Source organism: Pteropus medius, unplaced genomic scaffold, assembly GCF_902729225.1.
Source record: "Pteropus medius unplaced genomic scaffold, Ma_sr-lr_union100, whole genome shotgun sequence".
Classification (NCBI taxonomy): Eukaryota; Metazoa; Chordata; class Mammalia; order Chiroptera; family Pteropodidae; genus Pteropus; species Pteropus medius.
This window is the reverse complement of record NW_024349801.1, coordinates 26,021,139-26,044,032: the sequence shown is the minus strand read 5'-3', so window position 1 is coordinate 26,044,032 and position 22,894 is coordinate 26,021,139. Positions and strand designations below refer to the sequence as shown.

Sequence of the window (22,894 nt, the reverse complement as noted above, 5' to 3'; positions counted from 1 at the left end):
ACTCTACTTGGCCCCAAGTAGAGGGCCAAGTTTAGTCCCAGAGTCCTGGTAACAGAACTGGCTGGACCATTTCGGCCCTTGCGAACTCCCGCCCTCCGTCTCTCAGTGTTCTTTCTGGGCGAGTTTGTCAGTGTCCCAAACCGTCCCCGCTTGAGGTCACAGTGCTAGGTCACGTGCTCGAGCCCGCGAGAGCGCCACATCGCCAGCCGCACCCCTCCACCCCCACCCTGCCCACGTGACCCGGCCTACTTTCTCCCCGCCCGACCCAACTCTTTGCTTAGGAAGCCCCGCCCTACGCAGAGCGCTAGACCTGCCAACCTCCGCCCCCCCCATCCGCCAGGCTCAAACGAGACCCGCGGACCCACGTGTTTCTTCCTGTCCAATGGGAGCAGGCGCCTGGGCGCGAAGGGGCGGGGAGGAAAGAACGACTTCGTTACGCTGCGAGAAAGGGGCGGGGCCTGTAACGTCGGACTGAACGAGGGGACGCAACGGAGGCAGGCCGGAGCCGCTGCCGTCGCCATGACCCGTGAGCACTGAGACCCCTTTGCTCTTGCCCTTTTCCCCCTGTCCACCAGAAACACGACTGCCGAATTCCAAGCATTGACTCCTCTTGGCTTCTGCAGCGAGGTCTTTTCCTGGGACCGCTCTTTAGTCACCCCTCACACTCGTAGCCCGGAAATCGGCCCTTTGCCCACCGGCACTTCTTGAGGAACACTGCCCCTCAACCCACGGTTCAGGCAAAGACTGCCCTCCCCGACCTTCCGCAGAAGTCCTGCGTCTTGGTGATAGGCCCAGAGCCCCCTACTCCAAATCTCAGCCCATCCCCCGCAGCGACCCAAACCGTTCACACACCACCACCACCTGTCTGGGTCCTCACGCCGCCCCGAAACTCGAAACACTCCTCCAGCAGGCTCATTTGGACCGTCTTCCCTCCACCCCTCAATTTGACCTGCCCCGTGGCAGGCAACTCGGTCCCCTCCACTCCCCAATTAGCAGCGTAGGCTGAGAGATGGGCTGGTGTTGGGGCCGGGAGAACTGTTAGACCTTACCGGTGTCTGGGTGAGGGAATAGGGTCGCCGGTGTGTGGCCGGAAAGGCCCCCGCGTCTCACCTTTCACCTTCTTTCTTTAGGCGGTAACCAGCGCGAGCTCGCCCGCCAGAAGAATATGAAAAAGCAGAGCGACTCGGTTAAGGGAAAGCGCCGAGATGACGGGCTTTCTGCTGCTGCCCGCAAGCAGAGGTAGCCCCTGGGAGGGGAGGGAACAGGAGGGGTGAGACTTGGGTTAGACCAAGGGTTGTACTAGAAAAGAGAGCTACCTCAGGGTTTAACATCTGAACTAGTCGTGAGGGGCAGAGTACATTGCTTCCTCTAGGGTTTTGTTTCCTCCCCACGCTCCAAATTGTTAGTTCACTGCCTTACAGGAAGGGACCGGGGCGGGTGCCTGCCCTCTGTCTGATTTCTGAGTGCCCCTGGGTCTGACCTTAAAGGCAAGGTCAGGGAGATGCACATTTCGAATGCATTAGTGGTTATGACAGCCCTGTACTTTTGGTCCGCCTTGCTGTTCTCTCTCCTCCCTTCTCCCAACCTTCTCACTGGTGTTGCTGGGTGTGGTACTCAGCACAGAATAGCCTTGTGTGGCCAGACTTCTGACCCCTTGGGCAACAGCCAGATAGAGACTGATTGCCTTTTTTGAGCCTCAGCTCTCTTCCTCTTATTCTCCTAGGGTGGGAATACAGCAGCCACACGCTGAATTTTGTCCCATCCACTTCCATCTTATCCTTTGTGCCCTTCATCTCCCTGCATCTTATCCTTTTTGCCCTCTGGTACCTCCCAGTGCCCCATCATCTCTACCCCCAGGGACTCGGAGATCATGCAGCAGAAGCAGAAAAAGGCAAACGAGAAGAAGGAGGAACCCAAGTAGCTTTGTGGCTTCGTGTCCAACCCTCTTGCCCTTCGCCTGTGTGCCTGGAGCCAGTCCCACCACGCTCGCGTTTCCTCCTGTAGTGCTCACAGGTCCCAGCACCGATGGCATTCCCTTTGCCCTGAGTCTGCAGCGGGTCCCTTTTGTGCTTCCTTCCCTTCAGGTAGCCTCTCTCCCCCTGGGCCACTCCTGGGGGTGAGGGGGTTACCCCTTCCCAGTGTTTTTTATTCCTGTGGGGCTCACCCCAAAGTATTAAAAGTAGCTTTGTAATTCCTTGAGCGCCTGGTTTGAATGGGGATTTGGGGGGATGGGGATGGAGGAATGGCTGCCCTTTCCCACAAGAAAGGGAGAGAACTTTAGACTCTAAAAGGTTGTGGTTATTTAGACTAAGTGAAACATCACAGAAAATCCTTTATTATACTACAACAAACAGACAAGAACACTGGGTATGTGGCAGAGGAATCCTCTAAGAACCATAGGGACTTCTTTTCTATGATTTTTGTCCTCCACCCAGACCTTAAATACCATTCAAAGGATGGAGTTGAGGGCTTAAGGAAGGCTCCAAGACCTAAGTTTATGCCCTTCTTCCTCATTTCTTCCTCAGTTTGTTCTCCTGCTTGAAAGTTGGCCCCCAGATCCTTCTGTTCACCAACTTTGTATGGTCAGCTGCTTTCAAGTGTTCTATTCTCTTATGTCATTCCTCATGGAATGAAGGTGGTTTTTGTCTTCCCACTTCCTTTGACCTTAAGATCAGGTTTAAAACCTAGGGTAGTCTCTGTGCTCCTTTCTTCCTGTGTCCTGGTTTGTTCTAGTGTCCTGGGCTTCTTACATCCCTGTGCCCAGGGCTGAACTGTTTGTTTCTTTTTATTTCCAAGGGCAGAGCCAAGTAAGTCTTCAGTCCCTGTTTGTCTTTCCCTGCCCCCATCTCTACCATGAGAGCCAGGAAAGGGCTGGTGCCACACTGTCTGCTGGAATCAGCAGTGGTTCTTGAGTTGCTGACTTGGGAGTTAGGCTCTTGAACGGGGGTGAAGGTATAACAGTAGATCTAGTGAGTCAGACAGTTGCCTAGGACATGGTATATGTGGCCACTTTTTCCAGTTCAGACATAGTATTGACTTCAGCCTAAAGGAAGGTAACTGCCCGTTGTGTTGTTGAGGTATTTGCTGGTCTGGACAGCTCCCTTGAATCATGATGAGGGGTATAACCTCAAGGGAACTCCAGTTTGTTAAAAGTACCTAGATTGGATGTTTATTATCTGATGATACTGATACGATGGCAATGTTGCCTGAAGATAGGAGGAGGCTTGGGTTCCTGGGTGGGTGACCAACAGAGTGGTGCCAGTAACAGCCCCAGGTAGAGGAGTACACAGGCCCAACATGAGGCAACTTTGACCCAGAAGGTAGCCCAGCTACCCTTGGTGAAGGTCTTTTCCAGTTCTGCTCCCTCATAGCTGTGGAACCAAAGTCTGTGGTTAGAGAATATGCTGGGCCTTAGGATTTAGACCTGTTCTACCTTCCCACCAAAGACTGGCAGACTTACACGTGTCTCCTGAGAGTCCTTGGGACTGGTCTTGAATTGCTTTTTCCCTGAAATTGCTAGGTTTCCAGGAGAGTATGCCAGGCCAACATCCTACCTGAACCAGTTGGTGAGGGTAACCATGACATAGAGTGAAGCAAGGAAGAAGACGAAGTGGAAGGCAGAATAGCTGTAGGAAAGGTGCTGGACTTGCACTGGAGGAGCTGGAGAGGTCTCTTGGTCAACTGGCCTGGCAGCTCCCTTTTGCCCTGAAGAGAGGGAAGGGCTGCTGGGCACAGTGCTGCTGAAATACCTCTTCCCTTTTCCTCCTCCTCCAGCTTCTTTTGTTAAGACACTTAAGGGCTCTTTTGCACTGTAGAAATCTACACTTTCTTATGGATCCTAACTTGACACTCACCTTCCTCTGGCTCCACTGTTTCAGGGCAACAGAAACAGAGTGATGGCTTCTGTAAAACAAAAGGCAGCATGTTTTGGACTGATTTCCAAAAGAGTGTGAGGGTATTAATATAGGAAATTCCCCTTCTTTGAAAAGATTAGTTTGATGTAAGAAGTGGAGGCACATGTGAGTTCAAATGCAAGCTCTAGCATATATCTGGCTATGGGAACTTTTGTTTAATCTTCTGTGCCTCAATTTCTCCATTTGTAAAATGGAGCAAATACCTACCTCACAGGGTTGTTGTGAGGATTACATTAAATGAGATTATGTATGTAAAGTATCTAGCACAGTGCCTAGCACATTGTGGGTACTCAATAAAAGGTAATGGCAGCTAGAATCTGAGCTTTCTGGGGTAGAGGTTGGTAGGATGTGTGTGTGTCTGTGTCTGTATGTGAGGAGGGAGGGGCACTGGGGATTATTGAGCTCTCCATTCTCACCTGAAACTCATATCTGTAAACTTTGATGATCCACAAGGGCCCAAATACCTCAGCCAGGTAGGAAGCCTCATTGCTGAGAAAAAAGAATATAATTCTCAAGCAGGTCCAGTCAAATAGCGGTGGGATTGCCTGAGGGTATTTACTGCCCGCTGGTCCATATTGGTAACTCGCAGGAGGGTATTGTACTCCCAGAACCCCTTTCCTCCCAGAACTTAGAAATCTTTTCATGTGAGGGCCCTAAAAATCTGCATATATTTTTAATTCCCAAGCCATTCCCCCAACCCCCTTCATATGGATCATCTGACAAGTGCTATTCTTAGAAATTGTTTCTGTTCATGGGGAGCTTTCCTCTTCTCTAAAGTTTAAACAAACATAGTCTCAGACAATCTGACCATCCCTCTTTGTTCTGGGCACCTCCCTTTCTCACACTTCTTCCCGATGCTTTTACGCACCAAGCAAAAAGCACACAAGCATACATGATGCCAGTACTCATCACTGCCAGAGTAGTATCTGGTGTTTGGGGTTCCATTTTATACAGGCCAGGCAGGCACAGAGTGTGATTTTGTCCTTGAAGGATTACTGAGATGAGATAAAAGAAGAGAAGGATGGTAAAAACAAAGCTAGGTATTTGGCAGGAGCAAAAATGTTTTAGTGTGGGGAGTCCAGATCCTGTCCTTACCGCTCTCTGGAGGACGGCTGGACAGTGCAGAGAAGGTCAGGTACATGATATAGCAGCTGATGATAGAGGCTTGTAGAAGGCCAGAGCGGGGTTGCCCTGAAAAGAATGGGGTTCATTGATTTAGTCAGCAGAGTAGTAATTTCCTCCATTCTTACCCCCACCCACACTTCTGTCTCCCCACCCTTTGAGGAAGCAAAGAATTGACTGAGATTAGGGAGGCTAATGAAATTTGCTATGCTATAGGTCCCCCAAATCTGGAATGTTGCAAGGCATGTACCCACTGAGGCGGATGCAAGGAGCGATGGAGAGGAAGGAGAGGAGGCCACAGAAACAAAGGTGCAGACCAAGCAGCATCTTGTTGAGCAGGCAGCCAGCTGGGTGTGTGTAGTGGTGGAACAGGAGCACTGCTGCCACAGCTGCCATGCTGTAGAATCCTAGGGTGGCCAGTAGCATGGCTAGGAACCAGCGGCAGTCATTTGCTGCACCTGTCTGCCTAAAGATGGGAATTTGGCAATGGCTTGGGGTTCTCTCTTTTCTTTTTACCCATTACTAACTATATCCCTCTCCCAGAAGACTGGTGTGACTACCTGTCCCACCTGGCCCACAAGGCCATCACATTCCTGAACTTTTTTATTATTATTACTTAAAAAAAATTTTTTTTACGCCTACAGCACCTGGTATTCCTCGGTGGTCTCCCATCCAAGTACTAACCATGCCCAACCCTGCTTAGCTTCCGAGATCAGACAAGATCGGGTATGTTCAGGGTAGCATGGCCAAAGACCATTCCTGAACTTTTTTGTTACTGCTCAGTGGGAAGGTATGGGACCATTGACCTGTTATGTCCTTTGCCCATACCTCTGTGTCTAACAATGTCAGACAACCTTTAGGGTTATGTGCTCCTTACCAGTTCTTATTCCAGGAGTGGGCAAAGGCTGTGATAAGCACCAACTGCAGCAGGATGAATATGAAGCCTCCGCAAATGCCAATGTAATGCCAGGCTGCAAGTGGGGTACCAGTGGGAAAATGTAGCCAATCATATTATTTCTCGTCCACTTCCTACCCTCTCTTTTTCTTAGAAAATCTTTTAGCCTACTCTTGCTGATTAGGATGTGAGAGGGAAGGTACCTGGGAAGAAGTGCTCATCAGGGACACAGAAGGCAACAGCACAGAGACCCAGCAGGAACAGCAGCTTGAGGAACCAGAAGCTGGTTAAGAGGGAAAGAAAAGCAGACTCAGAAGAAAAGGCAAAGGAGAGTGAACAGTGCCTATGGAGGAAGGAAAAGAGAAAGCAAAACTATAGGGGAGAGAAGATACAACTAAGCATAAGAAAGGAGGAACCAGTCCCTTGTGAGAGGGGCTGGAGGCAGGCTGTCACAGCCTATTCCAAATTCTCTTAGGTACCTAAATAGCATCTGGACAGTGTTTTACTGTTGACAGAGGTTTCACATATAATAACCCCACTGTGATCTCCATTTCAGAAACTAGAAGTTCAAATAGGATAAATGGTCCTACAGCAGGTATGTCAGAAGCAGGGACTTAAACCTCTTTTCTTTTTACAGTGCTATTACTTGATTTTGGAATTTCCTTTACTAAGCTTATGTCTACTTCCCTCTCCATCCTCTTCCCACCCAAAGAGTACACACAAACCTATTATGCAGCTGTGCCCGGAGGCTAGTAGGGGAGTGGAGGTGGACCAGCAGCACAGCCTGCAGTAGGTGGAAGGTGGCAGTTCCTGCGCATACCCGATACACAGCCCCAGAGCCACTGAGCACTGGGCAGTGAGACTGGCCAAACAGATGGGCACACAACCCTGAGGGCATCTGGATCTGGAGAAAGGGCAAGTCATCATTCATAAAGAGGTACCTACTTCTCACAAGTATATTCACTCATTTGTCCCTGGCCCCCAATCTGAATCTCTTGTCACTGCAACCCAACCCCTTCACACTTACCCCATGTACCTTGCCCCAAACTCTCTCCACTACTGTCCTTGACAGCAGCAGGCAGCAGACTGCTGAGGCCCCTACATGGAGGAGGATGTAGAACAGGCGGCTATAAGTGGCTTCTGTGAGAGAAGGCCACCTACAATGGCAGCAGCAGGTACAGGGAACAGGCCCACAGCAGGACACCTGGGGGTAGAGCAGATGCAGAGCAGCAAGGTAGAGATTTGCTGAGATGAATGTATGTGTGAAGTTAACCCATTAGGCTGAATTCCAAAATTTCCCCTTCCCTTTCCTTCTCTCTTTTTACTCAGAAATTCTCAGAATGTCTGATACCAAGTTATTTAGGAGTGCCTTCCACTACCATCAAGTAGAGCTTTCATCACTAAGAGTTTACCTGCAGGCTTGAGCAGACCTTCAAAAAAGCCTAAATCAGACCTGGCCTCTAACACTCCCTATACCTAAACATGGTCCTGGAAATATGGAAGGAGAGGTTTAGTAAACGATAGTCTTAGAGACAAAGAAGACAAACCTCATGGGGGGAAGGAAGAGCCTCATGGGGGGAAGGAAGACATTATTTTTATTGGCTCCCATGGGTTCCCCAGCTTCAGCCACCATTCCTTTCCACTTGATCAAATAGCTCTTGGTCTAGGGAGCTTTCAGGCCTCTGCCCAAATCTCTCACCTGATAGTAGGGAGGATTCACTATGACACTGCTGACTCCACTGCGTTGCTGTGTCAGGCGTGGGGTGGTGCTGGGGCCTGCAACGGCCTTTGCGCCCACCATTCTTGTCCCAGGGATTATGCCCAGGTTCACCAGATGGAAGATGAGAAGGTAGCAGCTCTTTTGTCCTCAGCCCATTGGGCTGCCGCTGTGCTGGGACTGGTCACCCAATCAATCTAACTAAGGTAGAATGGGAGGGAAATCAGTAAAACACGGACCTCCAGGATGTGGTAAATGCAAATTTCCCTGTGATACTACTTTCTCCCCAGGGCCCTTGGACCACTCAAGCCGTTCTAGCCTGATTAGGCAGCAGTTTGCATATGTGGCCTCCTGTGGATTAGCATTCTTAATTGGTTTAGGATTAGACATCACCCATCCTGGTTGAACAGAATTCCTTGAGAGGGTGTGTGTGTGTGTGTGTGTGTGTGAGTGAGAGGGTGATGGTGGGAGGGATCTAGGTAAAGAGGAGGGAAGGGTGTCGACTGGGAAGGTCTGGAGTGGTGACAGGCTAGGTATGGGAGAAGGCCTTGCAGAAAACAAAACTACAAGCCCCAGAGTCTGAGAAGCGAACCGCTTTCCTCGCTGAAGCTTCTAGAACCGAAGCATTAATGAAGGTGTGGCCCAGGGTCAGCCCCGCCTCCTCCCAGAGCGGACGTTGTGGGGCATTCCGGAAGTTGTGAGGCGGGGCGGTGTCTGTGCGGCGGCGCGGTGGGGTCGATATGGCGACCGAGGGAGATGTGGAGCTGGAATTGGAGACTGAGACCAGCGGTCCGGAGCGGCCTCCTGAGAAGCCGCGGAAGCACGATAGTGGTGCTGCAGACCTGGAGAGAGTCACCGACTATGCAGAGGAGAAGGAGATCCAAAGTTCCAATCTGGAGACGGTGGGTTGGCCGGGAGCATGTCTGGTCGGGCTGAGAGCAGAGGGGGCTCCGAGGCTGTAACCAGAAGCCCCGCTCCAGGATGGGGTCCCGATGGTGGGAGGAGGCAAGAGGGACACCGAACCATCACTAGAGCCCACAGCTTGCAAAAAGGAACTCGCTGGAGATTGGGTTTAAAGTGGGCCTCAGGAGCCGAGAGTTGAATTAAACAGACCTTGGGTTCCTGATACACTCGTCATTGTGAATACACACCTGACCCACTTGTTAGTGGCTTTATAGATGATTTGGAATTGTGGGTTGCAGAGCAGTAACTAGATCTGTCTTTCCCATAGGCTATGTCCGTGATTGGAGACAGACGTTCCCGGGAGCAGAAAGCCAAACAGGAGCGGTAAGTCTGCATGCAGCCAGACCTACCAATTCCTCTTTCCCCCGACAAAAATAAAAGCAATCGTTAAGCCTTTGTACCTTATACAGTTCTTCAGCTCCATCACCAGTTCCCATATATCTAAGGTTTACAACTTTATTCTTGTTGGTACACGGAAAGGCCTCTTGGCAACACCTGCTGCCTCTTGTAAAGACTTCAGGGGAAAAGATGAGAATGTTACCTGAGAGGGTGGGAGTCGTTTTGTGTTTTCACTGAACAGTGTTTATCAAGAGTCATTTATTTGCAAGGCACAGCTGGGGATGATCCTTTCTGGGAGTTTACGGTGGAGGTAAGGGCTAATGCACATTAATTATTTGTAGGGAGAAGGAACTGGCAAAAGTCACCATCAAGAAGGAAGATCTGGAGCTCATAGTGAGTAGTGATGCCTAAATAGTATATGGGCAGGGGAGGTTACTTTGCTTAGTTTGGGTTGTTTCCTGAAAAATTAGAGTCATCATGTTTTGGTGGCACATTAATGCCAGGGAGAAGGCTTAGGTAACATCATTGATCCTTTATCTGCAGATGACAGAGATGGAGATCTCACGAGCAGCAGCAGAGCGGAGCTTGAGGGAACACATGGGCAACGTCGTAGAAGCTCTTATTGCCCTTACCAACTGATTTGTGCTTTCTCAGACCCATCCACTGGATTAACTTATTGCAATAAAAGTCTTTTTTTTTTTTTGCAGTTTTATCATTTTGGGTCAAGTGCAATGTATATTATGTTGTATTGTAGGAAATTTACTTGTTGGACTATAACCAAATTTAAGTGACCCCTTACACACCAGTCTTTAATGAATCTATGTAAAGTAGCGTCAGTGTAGAAGAATCTCCTGATCAGATGCAGATGCTAGGTGGCAGGTCAGGCTCAATCATCAGATTAGATGTTATGCAACAGTACTGAAGGAATATCTGGAGTCTCAACAAAGGTACTGTACCCCAGAGCATATGTCCCTACAGTAGCCAAAAGGCCAGTACCTGCCTAGGAGTCAGCTGTATATAGATGTGAGTCACCAATCCAGTTCATAAGCCACTTTGAGTTACAACTCAGGTACCTGAGGTGGGAACATGGTAAGAATAATAGAAGATACCAAAGTTTAGGTCTTCTATAGAATTAATCTGAAAGGTTTTGATTGATGGAATTGATTTTAATATTTAATTCTGAACCACAACACTGATACCTTACATTCCATTTCCTATCCTGGAGAGGATACACTTTAAAAGTTGATCAACTTTGGCCAAGTTACTCTTGCCGAGCTTGTTTCATGAACTCTAAAATGATATGTATCTGATAAGTTGTTGTAAGAACTGAACTGGTAATGTTAAAAGTTTGGCCTAGACCCTGCCTTTGAGCAGACACTAAAATGACAGCTATAAACTTTCCCCAAAGAATTTCAAGCTCTTATTCTCATTTTGGCTCTAGGATAATTCTTAGATTGTATCCCCCCTCTGGTACAACAGTGACATATTCATCTTTATTACCTCAGTAATTAATTGCACTTGTACTTTTAATTCTGGGACTTATAAGGATGTACGACTGATTTTCCTAGTGGGGCATTTAAAGGATGTGAAAAAAAACCTTGGCCTTCTCATTTTTTCATGCAATTGAGAAGTAGCCTTCCTGCAGGTTAAATGTCATTTCTTATAACCCCTAAGACTCCTTGAGCTCTGCCATGTGCATAGTTGTCATACAGTAAATAGTAAATGGAAAAATCATGAACTCTAGCATATCACTACATTGCAACTCAGAGAGCACTGTGCCCTCCTTGCTATATCAGCTGGGCAAAGATACTGTTAGGTACTTGGGAGTCCTCATTTCATGGGTCAACTTTTGTTCCATATAAAGCTACAGTTTACAAACAAGGACAACCACATATGTATTTGCTCATGAAATAAATCTCGGTGCCATAAAAATACAGTTTGTCTAGTGTCTTGAGTTTGCTTCTGAGATCCAAGGGGATGATCAAAATGAAATGCTGTTTAGCAATTCCCTGCTGACTTTATTTTAGTTAATAGGTAGATACCTGTCAGCTTGCATATTTCCAGTATCAAGCTAAAATGTCTCTTGGTATGTGATTCTTTTATTTCTTGACATATATATAAATGGATCAAACAGTATGTTCTTAGAAAAACTGACTCCAGCTAAAAATGCAAAACAGGTTACACTGAGCTTAGAATTTCCTGTAAGGTGGAAGGAGCACACTGTCTACTTATATGCCAATGTTTCTGACCCAAGCTAAGGGGCTGGAAAAATAAACTTGGCATAGTCCCCAAGTGAATTTGGGAAGCCAGAGTAATGGTGAAATCTAAGATTTCTCAAATAGTTTTTCAGAAATTATCAGGGAGCCTCTAATCCTACCTGGATAGTGCTTTTTTGTAGGTTTCTCAGTGTGAGTCCACACCCCACAAAGCACCTTCAAAGACTGGGTTGCCCAGTGTCAGAAGTATGGCAGTATGTCCAATAGGCTGGATACTGGGGCCATGTAGATAATGGTAAAAGCAAATCAAGGACCAGATGCTGAGACTTCCCCTTGTGTCCCATAGCTGGAAGAATAAGTTGAATTTTAAGTAGTTTTCCTCTTCTTGGCAGATGGCCGTTCAAATACGTCTCGTACCCCAGCTGCCTTTTGTTTAAAGAACTTTGTGTTCTGGGCACTCTCTTGGCCCCATGCTGAATCAAAGGAGGTGGTATCTTGATCCACAAGGTGGGTGTACTTGGTACGACCAGAGCGCCCAAAGTTCTTAACCTGAGGAAAGGACAGATGATGAGTTATACTACCAAATGTATCATGTACTAGCCCTCAGTACATTACTTTTCTCTCATGTTGTTAAGGTACCCCATACCTGCATGACTTTGGGGAGAATGGTTTTGTTGAAATGATCTTCTAGGGTAGGTGCACTGAAATCTCTCTTGTATACTTCTTCATCTTCATCCTGTAGAAGGAGAGTCTTATCAGTTTTTTGGTTTTATTTCCCATATATTCAAATAAAAAATTTATTAAACTAAACAAGGGATATAAAGAATGGGGGATGGGAGATATTGAACTTTTTCTTCAAGAGTTTATGTCTAGTTGAGATGATACTCCTTTTTTCCTTTGTTGTCTTTTCTTCCTAAGGGGAGATATTTCCTGAAGTTTGGCTATATTCTGTCTGCACTCAATATATTCATTCACTTACTGTCTTTAACTATTATAGGCCTTTGAAATCTGATCTTGAATTTCCTATTGCCCATTATATATCTTAGCTTGGGTATTCTGCTGGGATTTCAAAAACATTTAAAGTGAAAATCATTTCCCCAATCTTTCCAAATCAGCCTCTTCCTGATTTCACTTTTTCTGTTAATAGGACCAACATTCCCATAATTAGATTCAAAGTTTGAGTAATCTGTGCACATTCAACCAGTTGCCACTTTTTATAAATTTTTCATCACCTGGATTATAGTTATCCCCTGCAATCAATCTTACGCACTGCCAGTTGTTTCTAAAATACAACTCTCTTATATCTCTACCTTGCTCAAAAATTTCCAGTGGTTCTCTATTTTATTAAACAAGCACAACTCTGTGTAGTAATTAAGGCCAAATACTATATAGCCTTAATCTACCTCTCTGCCACTTCTCTTAACAGATAATACTTTTCTGCCTCTACTCCTGGTCCTTTCAACTGGAATGTCTTCCTACCACTGAATGTCATAAAGTCTATACATTAAATGTTACCCTCCTTTATATCATTTTTTTCTATCTTCTACCAAATATATCTCCCTCTTCAGAAGTTCCACAGTACTTTTCACTTTCCTTATGTTACAGTATATATTTGCTTTAGCTCTATTTTTAGATTGTAAGCCTTCTAAGAGTAAGGATTATATATCTGCTAGCAGTGCTAAACAGTAGTATCCTACGTACAATAAAAGCTCAAAAGGTAATTTACTAATGAACTACATAAAATAACTATAAAGAATAGTTCCGAATTAACCTATTAGTAAGACTATAACGATAAGATAAAGATTATAAACGTGCTGAAGCAATTAAAATAGTACTACTATGGTTAAGGAAAGCTTCATGGAAGAGCTGAGTCATTTAACCCAGGGGCCGTGGACTGGTACCAGTCTGTGGCTTGTTAGGAACTGGGCTGCACAGCAAGAGGTGAGCAAGCAAGCGGAGTTTCATCTATTTGCCCCCGCTCCCCAGCACTAGCATCACCTGCCTCAGCTCCACCTCAGATCATCAGGCATTAGATTCCCATAGTAGCACCGGTCCCTGGTGCCAAAAAGGTTGAGGACTGCTGCTTTACTCAAAAACACTTTTGGAGTATTCCTTTCCCTTCAGCTATGGAAAGGTCCAATTTAAAGACAGGATAATTCAACAGTTTTTGTGAGATCTACTTTTCTACTGTTACAGCCTGAGAGTCCCTCTTTTAATCTCAGAAGCCATTTCAACTTCACTCTCCTTGTCTAGATGAGAAGACTCAATTTATAGGATGTGCACCAAAAGACTTTCAGATAAACCTTATGATAGCCAGCCAGCAACGCATTGCTTCTCTAAGAAGCTTGATTATTGAAGCTGCTGAAATGCTAAAGCAATGATACTTTATGACTTTGAAACAGTACAAGAAGTAATTCATAATCTCCACCAACTCCAACTTAGAAAGCTGCATTGGCTGGGAAGCTACATAAATAAGCAAACATTTCCTGTTGAGCAGACAGACTGAAACTGATTTTGGAGAGTAAAGAATCCTGCACTGAAGTTATTAATTTTACTGGTATCTGCAGTCAAAGGAACTTAGCTGCAGTGGGGATATTTAGGGTTTGATATATAACATTTGAAAAGCTAGTCTAGGTTTTGATACAAATGCCTTTAACATTAGGAAATAATTTAACAAACCACATGCTATTAGAGTAATAAATGCAATCAATGCTCCCATTCCTTTTCCTGCTATCTCTATTAAGGAATTACCACTGGCACTAATCCAAATAATTTGGAATAAATCTCACTTTATACATACAGGGTTAACGGACTACTTTGATCTTGGTCTTTATATGAAAAAGGTGGCATTACACAAAATGGTTAGATAATTAACCATTTTTTTTTTTTTTTTGGTTAGTTAGGCTTGGTCATTTTCTGTCAGCTCAGGATGAAGTGAATTAAATTTCTGCTATCCAAATCTGAGTTCATGTGAAGCTACCTGTAGAGCTTGGTTTTCACATAACCAAAATTTCTCACTCAGCTATAATTAATGATATCTAAGTGATTTTGGGGCCCTAAATAGTGTAGCATCTATATAGATCACTACCTACATTTCAGTTCCTCAATTCTTATGTTACATCATTTCCTCCTTCTGGGAGCTGAGGCAAAAGAGAAAACAGTTGCTCCGACTTTTAAAATCCTGTTGCCAATATTTTTCTCTAGAACACCCCAGAACCACTTTAATTTTGGGGAGAAATTCAAAGCGTCTTGAGTTATTCCTACTGCCCAATTTTCCCTTTTCACTTCTTACCATGAAGAAGGCACCCCGGTGATAATACTTCTGTAAGAACTTATATTTGCCCTTAACAGCTTTGTTGGTAATGACTTTGCCATTTGCCCGAAGCTCAGCTCTCCTCTCTTCTTCAGTCAGGTTTCGCATCCGTTCAATTTCTGCTTTCTCCTTTTCAAGCCTGTCCAGAGAACAAAACTATTAGTATCATTCCGGCTTTGGAAAGACCCCATTATTGGAAATAACACAGTCCCATCTCCTTTCAAACATTATTCATCTTCTTTGATTCTAGTCATTGACTGTTAGGAATCAAGATCAGGAGCTCAATAAATAAAAACGTGAGGTGGTCTTCACTATGCTTTCAAGACCAGGTATTGCAAACTTCCAAAAGTTAATTCTAGCTTTTTTGAGGTTTAGACATACTGTTACTGCTTGATTTTGCGCCATTACTAATTCCCATTCTCTAAAAAGCCTCTTAGCTTTAAAAAAATTAGAATTTAAAATGAGTGTGTAAGACTTTACTGGTATTCTTTTAGTAATCATATTTGTGCTTACATGTCACAAACCAAGGATCACCATCATTAATTAGACTGCAGCGACTTTAACCTTTTTTGGGGAGCAGGGGTTACAGATCACCTTTCTCTAGAAAAATGTAAATATACACATTATTTTGCATACGATTTTAAAGGGTATAGGGACTCCATGAAACCCAGAATAAAAGCCTAAAAAACTGCAGGCTGAGGAGAGTTTTCCATTGATAGTTTCCCTTTGTAATCTGAGATTACTCTTCCATTCTTAGTAATTTTCAGGAATGGGTGATGCAACTCAGAAATGATTCTGCTTTAACATGGTAAGTATGGTAGATAAGTCAAATGCCACAAATTCTTCCCATACAATATGCATGCCCCTTTGCAGAAATGAGCCTCAAAACATCTTGTTGCCCTCTTAGAATGCTGTCCCAAGACTGTTATGTAAGGAAGCCAGTCTAGCCTACTGAAGACGGAGAAGTGAGGCATCCCAGTTGACAGTCAGCATCAACTACCAGACATGTGAGTGAAGTCATTTTGGACTTCCTAGCCCAGTTAATCCTTCAACTGGATGCAACTGCATAAGAGAACCCAAGTGAAACCAACAGTGGTACTGTTTGGTCAACCAAAATTGTGAAAAATAATCAATTGTGTTAAGTTGCTTAATTTTGGGTTGGGTTGTTAGGCAACAGTAGAAAACTGATAATAGTAACTTTTGTGTGTCTACTAGTAAAATAAAGATAGTATTAGCTGCTGCTCTTTATCATGGAGAAACCCTGATTTTATTGTAACAGCCACATTCCAATTACAGGAAACTTGCCCAGTTGTAGGGACCCTAAAGAAAGCTAGAATGGAACTCACAGTAGGAGCTGAGCCTCAGAGCTACACTATAGGAACCTGGCCCATGAGCAGTATTAAACACTAGGACCATTCCATTACTCACGCTTCTCGATCTTCTCTGTCCCTCTTGATTCTCTTTAGCTCCCGAACTTTCCATGCTTCATATTCCTCTTCATCATTTTCATCATCAGTATTGAGTGCATCCAGTGCAGCCAGGGACCGCTTATTCTCCTCCAGCTCTTTCTTGGTCTCCTCTTCTACAATCTGGATAGGGAGAACGATTCAACTGTTGGACTTTCTTATTCTTCTTTGACAAACCTAAGTACACTATTCCTTGCACTTAATCCTCATAGCCACTCCCAGTACCTTGAGTGTGTACTTGCGCCTCTCCTCAGCCATGCGTTTTGCCTCCTGCTCCAGCTCCTTCTGTTTCAATGCTTCAGCCTCACGTTCTTGAACTGTTACCCGGTCCTTCCTGCAGTAAAGAGGTCCTGTTAATTGCACAAAGCCCTTAGAGTGGAGCTCTTTGTTCCTCTAAATCAAGTCCCATCCAAATCACACAAGCCAACAATTTCTGGCTCTATATTTGCAAAGATCAAAAAATGGGAGTCATCCCAGATCTTCAGAAGATCGAAGTTCCATTCATCTTTGAGAACTGCCTGAGTAGCAAGGAACCCACTGGATTGTAAATAGTAGGATTTCTAGCCATTAGGAAAGGAATCAGAAGTTGCTTTTCAAGCTTAATTTTGTGCTTAAAATAATAAAAGACTTTGGGCAGATAAATGCTCTTTATTGGAAAAGGAGATGTGAAAATAAACTCAGGCTCTCTGCTAACAACAAGATATTCCTTAGCAAGTATCATACAGAGCTAAGGCACCGGACAAAACACTTTTACTTAGTGCTTACAATTCAGAAAAGTATGAGATCTTCAGATCTGGAAAGTAGTAACTATGTGGGCGTAGGCCTGCTTTATGAGATACTTACTTTCGAATGAAGACCGGCTTAAGGCGAGGCTCCATCTCATCTTCACTGTCTGTGTACTCTTCATACTCAGACTCTGATTCTGACTCCTCCCCAGAACGTCCCTCGTCTTCCACCTCCATGACCTCCATCTCTTCATTTTTTCTCTCCTGTGCTCGTTGACGCATCATGCCACGGCGCCGCTCTATTTCCTGTGAAGTCATATGTCCAAGCCAGTCAGCCAAATAGGCTGTGTTCTTAAGTAGCTTTTTATTTTTCCCTTATCAAGCTGAACAAATTATGATATGAATAAATGAAACTTAGCACAATTCCATTTTCAATCCAATCCCCAACAGAGAACCCTGGATCGGTTCTGCCAAAAGCAGCAATCTTGTGCCTTTAGGGACTCAACAAAGGAGTGCAGGCCCCAACTTTTTCTTGAACCCAGAAAGAACTTCCCATTTTCCTTTACTATACCTCATCATCAATTTCTTCCTCTTCTTCTTCACTGCTATCTTCTCGTTCCATGCGCCAAGCATCTCCTTCTACTTCTGAGTCACTTTCTCCTACAACTTCAGGTTCCACTATTTTCCGATGTCGAGCCAATCTGAAAAACAGTATCTCCAAGTGTAATACCAATGTCACAAGAACAAAGAGGCATCAACCACATTTCCTCAGTCTTAGAGCACCTGGACATTTTTTGCTTTCATTAATACTGAAGTCCTGATATGGGCAAACTGAGGTACAGATTAAAGGAACTAACTCAACGTGTCAGAGCAAATAGGCAGGTTAGACCTAAAATATTAAACGTATGCTGAGGCATCTTGGGGCACTGCAACAAACTTATATGAGTGCATTGGGGTATATTTTAAAGCTCCAAGTAGTTTACAGTTTTGACATTAGGTCACATTGTTTCCTTTCAATGACATCATTTTTTTTTTTAAAGGTGATGAAGGTTTATCACAATCTTAACTTTTCACAACTCTTAAATACTTCCAAGGAACTTCATTTTTTATTAGTGTGACCATATACAGCAACTTGAATAATTCAATCCTGTGAATCCTTGTGTATAAACTGAACAATGAAGAATGATGTAGATATTTGTAAAATTTGTTCTAAAATTCTAATTGTTTCATGTTTCCCAAAAATGCTGATAAAATGGTCAGACAAAACACCAAAAGAGGAAGTATATGTCACCCTACCTTTAGAAACATTTAAAAAATATATTAACTGTGATGTAAAAACAAAGGTACACAATTTGAACCAATGTATCACAAAGAAGTTGAACTGGGAAAAAAAGACTTATAAAAAGCTAAGACACATACCTAACCTGTAAGGCTTATATTCTTACGTCATATATCATTTGGCTACTGAAAAATTAGAAGGATTTGCATTTCCCAGTCTTTGAGAAAGCAAAATTAATGTAATGCAAAATAGAATGTCTAATTAATAAAATTAACAAACCAAAATAGTTTTGTTACATAAATTAACCCATTTATTATAGGCTAGCCATGTTTCAAATTGTGGAGCCTCTACTGGTCTTTCAATTCCTTCAGTTTTCTGATGGCAGACATTATATGACAGCAGAAGTGGTGTTTAGGTCTAGGTACCACCAGCTACTGTTTTTATGCAGGAAACAGTGCCAGATCCCCACAGCTCTTCTCTTCATCTTGGTTTTGACACAGAAGGAGCAAGTGTATTTGGCATGATGGCTGATTTGCTTCACCATTTTCCTGAGGGAGGCGCCATAACGAGTCCCGTATTTACTGATGATTCTGACCTTAGTGTGTTCAGCCATGTTGCTGAAAACTAGGTCAGAACCCAGAGAACCCAATGATATCTTATCATTGCGAAGCTAGGTTTTTGGTGGCTGCTGTGATAAAAACCAAGTACTGCATGAAAATCAGTATGGAACAGGAAATGAGAGTGACAGTGCCAATCTGATTCCAAGGTTTGAGAAGGTGTCAGTGTCCAAGAGGCACACAAATCTCACTAGTAAGTAACTGTAGTTCTGTAAAAATGAAGTACAAGTTTTTTCTTTTATGTGTATTGTATTTTTCAAATGGCTAAATTGTTAGGACATACATATTTATTAAATTTTTGGACATAGCTACATAATAAAATAAATAGAACTGTTTGGGCCTAGGAGTTCTGTGAAAAAATTTTTGAGACAATACGAACTGTGAAAGTTTGGGACCTCTGGCTTACTCTGTAAGGTAATGTCTTGATACGCAACATACAAAATTCCTGTTGGGAGGTTTCCTTTCCTACATGAGACTATTTGTCAGGCCTTTCTTCCTACTTCATCAATGTCATTTCCCCTCACTGGAATTTAGAATAAGTGGATAAAATCATTATCTTAAATTTTTAAAAACATCTTTGTGCTAAAAAGACTCTCCTTAACCAACTGACCAATGGTCTGTGTTTTCTATTCCGTTAATGAGTTAATTAGCCTCTGGACCAGAGGTAAGCTGCTGTTTACTGGTTGCCACTCACTGGCTATATCACTTTGGTCATGTTATTTTCCTCACTCCTTTTTGTCTGGGTTTTCTCTTTTGAAAATGCAGATAATAGTACCTACCTCATAAGGTTATTGTGTGGATTACAAGAATTAGTAAATGTTATGTACTTGGAACAGTGGCAGATAGTACTATTCAAGTATTAGCTATTATTATTATTGTTGTTCTTATTAATTACCCTGTAGGAGTTCAGGTCCAGAGAAACATAACCCTAGTCATTACCTCTCTTCCACATCTTCACTAATACGGTTCTGCAAACGTCGCAGCCGAGGGTCACTTGATGAATCCTCCTCCTGTTCTTCAGGCTCTGCCTCTTGTTCTTTGGCTTTCTTAATGAACTGAAATTCTTCATCTTCCTCATCTGAGGACTCCATGGGGGCATAGTCTGGCCTCTTTCCCGAAACATAACGTTTTACCTTCACTTTCTCCATCGAAATCTCACCTAGACGAGAAAGATAACTTATTATGTTTCAGTAGCCTTTTTCCCAATGTCTTTCAACTCTTGGTCTTTGCAGGTAGAGCCCTGTTTTTATGGTAAATAAGAGTTTAGGCAGGAGAAGAAGAGAGCCACTATCTAACCATCTATTCATAGAATGGTGTTTTCTTACAAAGGAAAGCATTTTGAAAAAGGAAAAACTATGGAGACACTAAAGAAAATCAAGGGTTGCCAAGGGTTGGGTGTAGAGGGGGGATGAACATAGAGGAATTTCAGGCCAGTGAATATACTGTGTATCAGACCACAGTGATGGATATATGTCACTTTATGCTTGTCCAAACCCATAGTCTGTACCCCACCAAGAGTGAATCTTAATGTAAACTATGGACTTTAGGTGATTAGGCTATGTCAAGGTAGGTTCATTAATTTTAACGAACATATCACTTTGGTGGGGGATGTCCATAACAGGGGAAGTTATGCACGTATAACAGGGTAGATGGTATATGGGAAATCTCTGTACCTTCCTCTCAATTTTGCTGTGAACCTAAAATTTCTCTAAAAAAATGAAGTCTTAATAATAAAAAAAGAAGGTAAGGTGAGAGATAGGAAGGGTTTTTATATCAGATTTCAAGACCTATTTAAATTTATAGTAATTAAAACAATATGTCATTGACTCAGGGGGCACATAGAGATGAATGGAACAGAGTAGAGAGGAGAGAAACAAACTTATATGAGAACTTGATATATTACAGAAGTGATATTGGATGGGCTAGTCAAACAATGGAGGGACAACTGGCTAACCATAAGGTAAACAGTAAAATTAGATCTCTTGACACCAACACAGAAAAAATTCTAGATGGAGTAAAGATATGTGTGAAAAATATATCTTAAACATTTACAGCCATACTGGACTGTAAGCTCCTTAACTTAGAGTCTGTCTGCACAATTGTGTATTCAATCCTATTGAGTATATATAAGTAATTACATGATAGAACATCTTTGTAATGTGAATATCTATGATCTCAGTGTAGGGAAGGACTTCTTAATATACAAAACAGCACAAACCATAAAAGATAAAATTGATAAATCTGATAATACTAAAGCTAAAAATGCCCGTGTAATGGAAGACTCCATACAAGACAAACAACTGGGGAAATAGATATTACTGATTTGATATGTATAAAAAACAAACCAAAAAGAAAATGGGTAAATGACAGAAACAGGTAATTAATTCGTAGAAGAGAAAACCATTGAAAACAGCTGAAAAACATATGAACAAGATGCCTAGTCTCACTAGTAATTACGGAAATATAAATTAAAATATCATTTAACACCCATTAGATTGGGTGAATATTTAAAAATCTGATACAACCAGTGTGTGGAAGAATATATGGGGCAAAAAAAAACCCAAAAAACAAAAAACTATTAATGCTCTTACAACCCACTGTGAAGAGCAAATGGAAATAGGTAATTGATGATGAACTTCTAGGAGTGTACCCTAGAGAAATTGTTATATAGGTGCACTAAAGAGACACATTTAAGAATGACAATTGCAGCACTGTAACAGGAGAAAAAAACACTACAACTGTCTCTCTGTAGGAAATAAACTGTGGTTTATACAATGGAATTCACAAACAGTTAAAAAAATGAATTAGATCTATATGTATCCAAAGGATACTTCTCAAAGCCATGTTGAATTAAAAAGTATATATATATATTTTTTGCTGTTAAGACCCTGAGGTGACCCTGAGGCTGCTCTGACTATTCTGGCTCCTAAAGAGATGATGTGTTCTTTCTTCCATTTGTACTCATTGGAATCCTACCCATCCTTAAATGCCACCTTCTTGAAGAAGTGTTCCTTGATTACCCAAATCTGAAAAAATTATTCCTTCTCTGCCCTCCCATAATGCTTGGTTTATATCATCTAGGTGACAGGTATCATAGGTGTGAAAGACTGTATTCTTAGAATGTAACTTTTTGAATGTCTCACATCTACTAGAATACGAATAAATCTTATTAGGGACACTGTCTTACACAACTTTGTATTCAACTTAATACAGTCACAGTGTTGGTTGAAAGGGATAAAAAGTTTAACAAGACATGGTTCCGGCTTCAAGGAGGTTGAGTTTATGATGCAGTAGAGGGAGAAAGAATAGACACAAATAATTATAATGATAAGAGTTATAAAAGCAGGATAAACAAACTGCTATGGATAACCAAAGAGAGGCTGTATTCTGCTCAACGGCCTGCAAACTGCGAGCATTCACTTATGTATTAGTCCAACAAACTGGTGGAGGCCACGGGAAGAGGAATGCTTGCTGTAGGCGAGGGCAGACAGTCTACAGGAACGAGATGAGATAGGCAACGCTATCGGCTGCAAATTTGATGGGAAAAGTAAAAGAAACAGGGGGCAGGTTCTTAAGGGTCTGCGGGGTTAGGGTGGTCGGCCCGAGGTAGGTTTGGCGTATACTGGGGAAGAGGTAAGATCGTACTGGAAAACGGCTCAGCACAGTACCTTTCTCATTGCGAACTGGGACGGCCCCAGCCGTGGACTGAATGGGCGGTTGCTTCATAAGTGCGCTTGGGACCGACATGTTGATGACAGCGGCGGTACTCCCGAAACTTCACTGAGTCCAAATAGTGAACAGCTAGAACACCAACCTACAGAAAGATCTTCCCCACCTAGAGCCACTGGACGCTGCTGCGCGAATGATAGAAACACCACTTACGGCTAAGCTAGAAAAACCGGAAATATGCGACCAGGGCATTGTGGGATTGTGGAGGACGTCTGGCCGCCTACCGCTAGAATGTTGTTTGTGACTGCGCATGTTCATAGTTAGTCCTTTCGTTCTCAATCCTGCGGTATTCGGACGCCGCTTCTGGCGGGAAATTGCTTCTATTGGGCTCTGCTGTTGAGACCGTGCGCCGAGGAACGTCCGAATTAAAGGTTACGTTTGTTAGCTTCGTTTTTAAGCCGAGGAACATAGGATAATGACGATTTTTAAGCCGAGGAACATAGGATAATGACGAATAGAGTAGTTAGTCCAGACTGTTGAATTGGAATTCAATCGGAATAGATATCTTGCTAATAGCATCTGTTGATGAGGCTTAGTGAGTTGTGCGGTATATTTTGGTGACGCGAGGGCAGCTGGTGGTGATTTAGGTTAGTGACAAA

The 22,894-nt window shown here is 43.3% G+C and overlaps 5 protein-coding genes and 2 pseudogenes across 12 annotated transcripts in view; 3 read left to right on the top strand and 4 right to left on the bottom strand.

Moving 5' to 3' along the window:
- Nucleotides 1-13: 13 nt before the first annotated feature.
- Nucleotides 14-2,195, top strand: SERF2 (small EDRK-rich factor 2). Of its 4 annotated transcripts, none has more exons than XM_039888291.1 (3): nt 14-526; nt 1,131-1,239; nt 1,858-2,195. In XM_039888291.1, exons 1-3 carry the CDS (start codon nt 520-522, stop codon nt 1,919-1,921), a joined length of 180 nt encoding a protein of 59 aa, XP_039744225.1. In that variant the 5' UTR covers nt 14-519; the 3' UTR covers nt 1,922-2,195. The 4 variants fall into 4 exon arrangements, with proteins under 4 accessions (XP_039744225.1, XP_039744223.1, XP_039744224.1 ...); XM_039888289.1 differs by having other exon boundaries at nt 369-526; nt 1,835-2,194; XM_039888290.1 differs by having other exon boundaries at nt 482-627; nt 1,835-2,194.
- On the bottom strand, nt 1,880-8,197 carry SERINC4 (serine incorporator 4). Its single transcript, XM_039888295.1, has 12 exons — nt 7,631-8,197; nt 6,959-7,135; nt 6,657-6,835; nt 6,135-6,214; nt 5,914-6,007; nt 5,291-5,502; nt 5,010-5,105; nt 4,783-4,909; nt 4,331-4,403; nt 3,844-3,903; nt 3,555-3,697; nt 1,880-3,371 (listed from the first exon to the last, which is right to left on the bottom strand). The coding sequence occupies exons 1-12, from the start codon at nt 7,730-7,732 to the stop codon at nt 3,173-3,175; spliced, it is 1,542 nt and encodes a 513-aa protein (XP_039744229.1). The 5' UTR covers nt 7,733-8,197; the 3' UTR covers nt 1,880-3,172.
- Nucleotides 5,672-5,790, bottom strand: LOC120623152 (uncharacterized; annotated as a pseudogene).
- Nucleotides 8,198-8,341: 144 nt separating the features above from the next.
- HYPK (huntingtin interacting protein K) lies at nt 8,342-9,662 on the top strand. 2 transcript variants are annotated; one of them, XM_039888293.1, is made up of 4 exons: nt 8,342-8,550; nt 8,880-8,935; nt 9,292-9,343; nt 9,494-9,662. In XM_039888293.1, exons 1-4 carry the CDS (start codon nt 8,389-8,391, stop codon nt 9,587-9,589), a joined length of 366 nt encoding a protein of 121 aa, XP_039744227.1. In that variant the 5' UTR covers nt 8,342-8,388; the 3' UTR covers nt 9,590-9,662. The 2 variants fall into 2 exon arrangements, with proteins under 2 accessions (XP_039744227.1, XP_039744228.1); XM_039888294.1 differs by lacking the exons at nt 8,880-8,935; nt 9,494-9,662 and having other exon boundaries at nt 8,354-8,550; nt 9,292-9,351.
- Nucleotides 9,663-10,955: 1,293 nt separating this feature from the next.
- MFAP1 (microfibril associated protein 1) lies at nt 10,956-22,467 on the bottom strand. Its single transcript, XM_039888288.1, has 9 exons — nt 22,235-22,467; nt 19,506-19,725; nt 17,242-17,371; nt 16,789-16,976; nt 16,171-16,279; nt 15,908-16,068; nt 14,459-14,618; nt 11,813-11,902; nt 10,956-11,715 (listed from the first exon to the last, which is right to left on the bottom strand). The coding sequence occupies exons 1-9, from the start codon at nt 22,311-22,313 to the stop codon at nt 11,533-11,535; spliced, it is 1,320 nt and encodes a 439-aa protein (XP_039744222.1). The 5' UTR covers nt 22,314-22,467; the 3' UTR covers nt 10,956-11,532.
- On the bottom strand, nt 18,237-19,494 carry LOC120622718 (60S ribosomal protein L37a-like; annotated as a pseudogene).
- Nucleotides 22,468-22,510: 43 nt separating the features above from the next.
- WDR76 (WD repeat domain 76) overlaps nt 22,511-22,894 on the top strand; it is a 114,042-nt gene continuing 113,658 nt past the window's right edge. For 3 of the 4 annotated variants that reach the window (XR_005658530.1, XR_005658529.1, XM_039888280.1), the window contains exon 1: nt 22,511-22,666. The gene's annotated coding sequence lies outside the window, so the exon portion shown is untranslated. The remainder of the gene's footprint in view (nt 22,667-22,894) is intronic. The other variant, XM_039888281.1, reaches the window with a different exon arrangement.

Coding starts and splice junctions, on each gene's coding strand:
- SERF2 (XM_039888289.1), top strand. Junction 1,240..1,834: donor GCTGCTGCCCGCAAGCAGAG/GTAGCCCCTGGG, acceptor GGTACCTCCCAG/TGCCCCATCATCTCTACCCC.
- SERINC4 (XM_039888295.1), bottom strand. CDS start 7,732: ATGGTGGGCGCAAAGGCCGTTGCAGGCCCCAGCACCACCCCACGCCTG. Junction 6,008..6,134: donor TGATGAGCACTTCTTCCCAG/GTACCTTCCCTC, acceptor CCCCACTTGCAG/CCTGGCATTACATTGGCATT. Junction 4,910..5,009: donor CAGCCGTCCTCCAGAGAGCG/GTAAGGACAGGA, acceptor ATCTCATCTCAG/TAATCCTTCAAGGACAAAAT.
- HYPK (XM_039888293.1), top strand. CDS start 8,389: ATGGCGACCGAGGGAGATGTGGAGCTGGAATTGGAGACTGAGACCAGC. Junction 8,551..8,879: donor AAAGTTCCAATCTGGAGACG/GTGGGTTGGCCG, acceptor TCTTTCCCATAG/GCTATGTCCGTGATTGGAGA. Junction 9,344..9,493: donor AGGAAGATCTGGAGCTCATA/GTGAGTAGTGAT, acceptor CTTTATCTGCAG/ATGACAGAGATGGAGATCTC.
- MFAP1 (XM_039888288.1), bottom strand. CDS start 22,313: ATGTCGGTCCCAAGCGCACTTATGAAGCAACCGCCCATTCAGTCCACG. Junction 16,977..17,241: donor AGGAAGAAATTGATGATGAG/GTATAGTAAAGG, acceptor ATGACTTCACAG/GAAATAGAGCGGCGCCGTGG. Junction 16,069..16,170: donor GGCGCAAGTACACACTCAAG/GTACTGGGAGTG, acceptor CTCCCTATCCAG/ATTGTAGAAGAGGAGACCAA.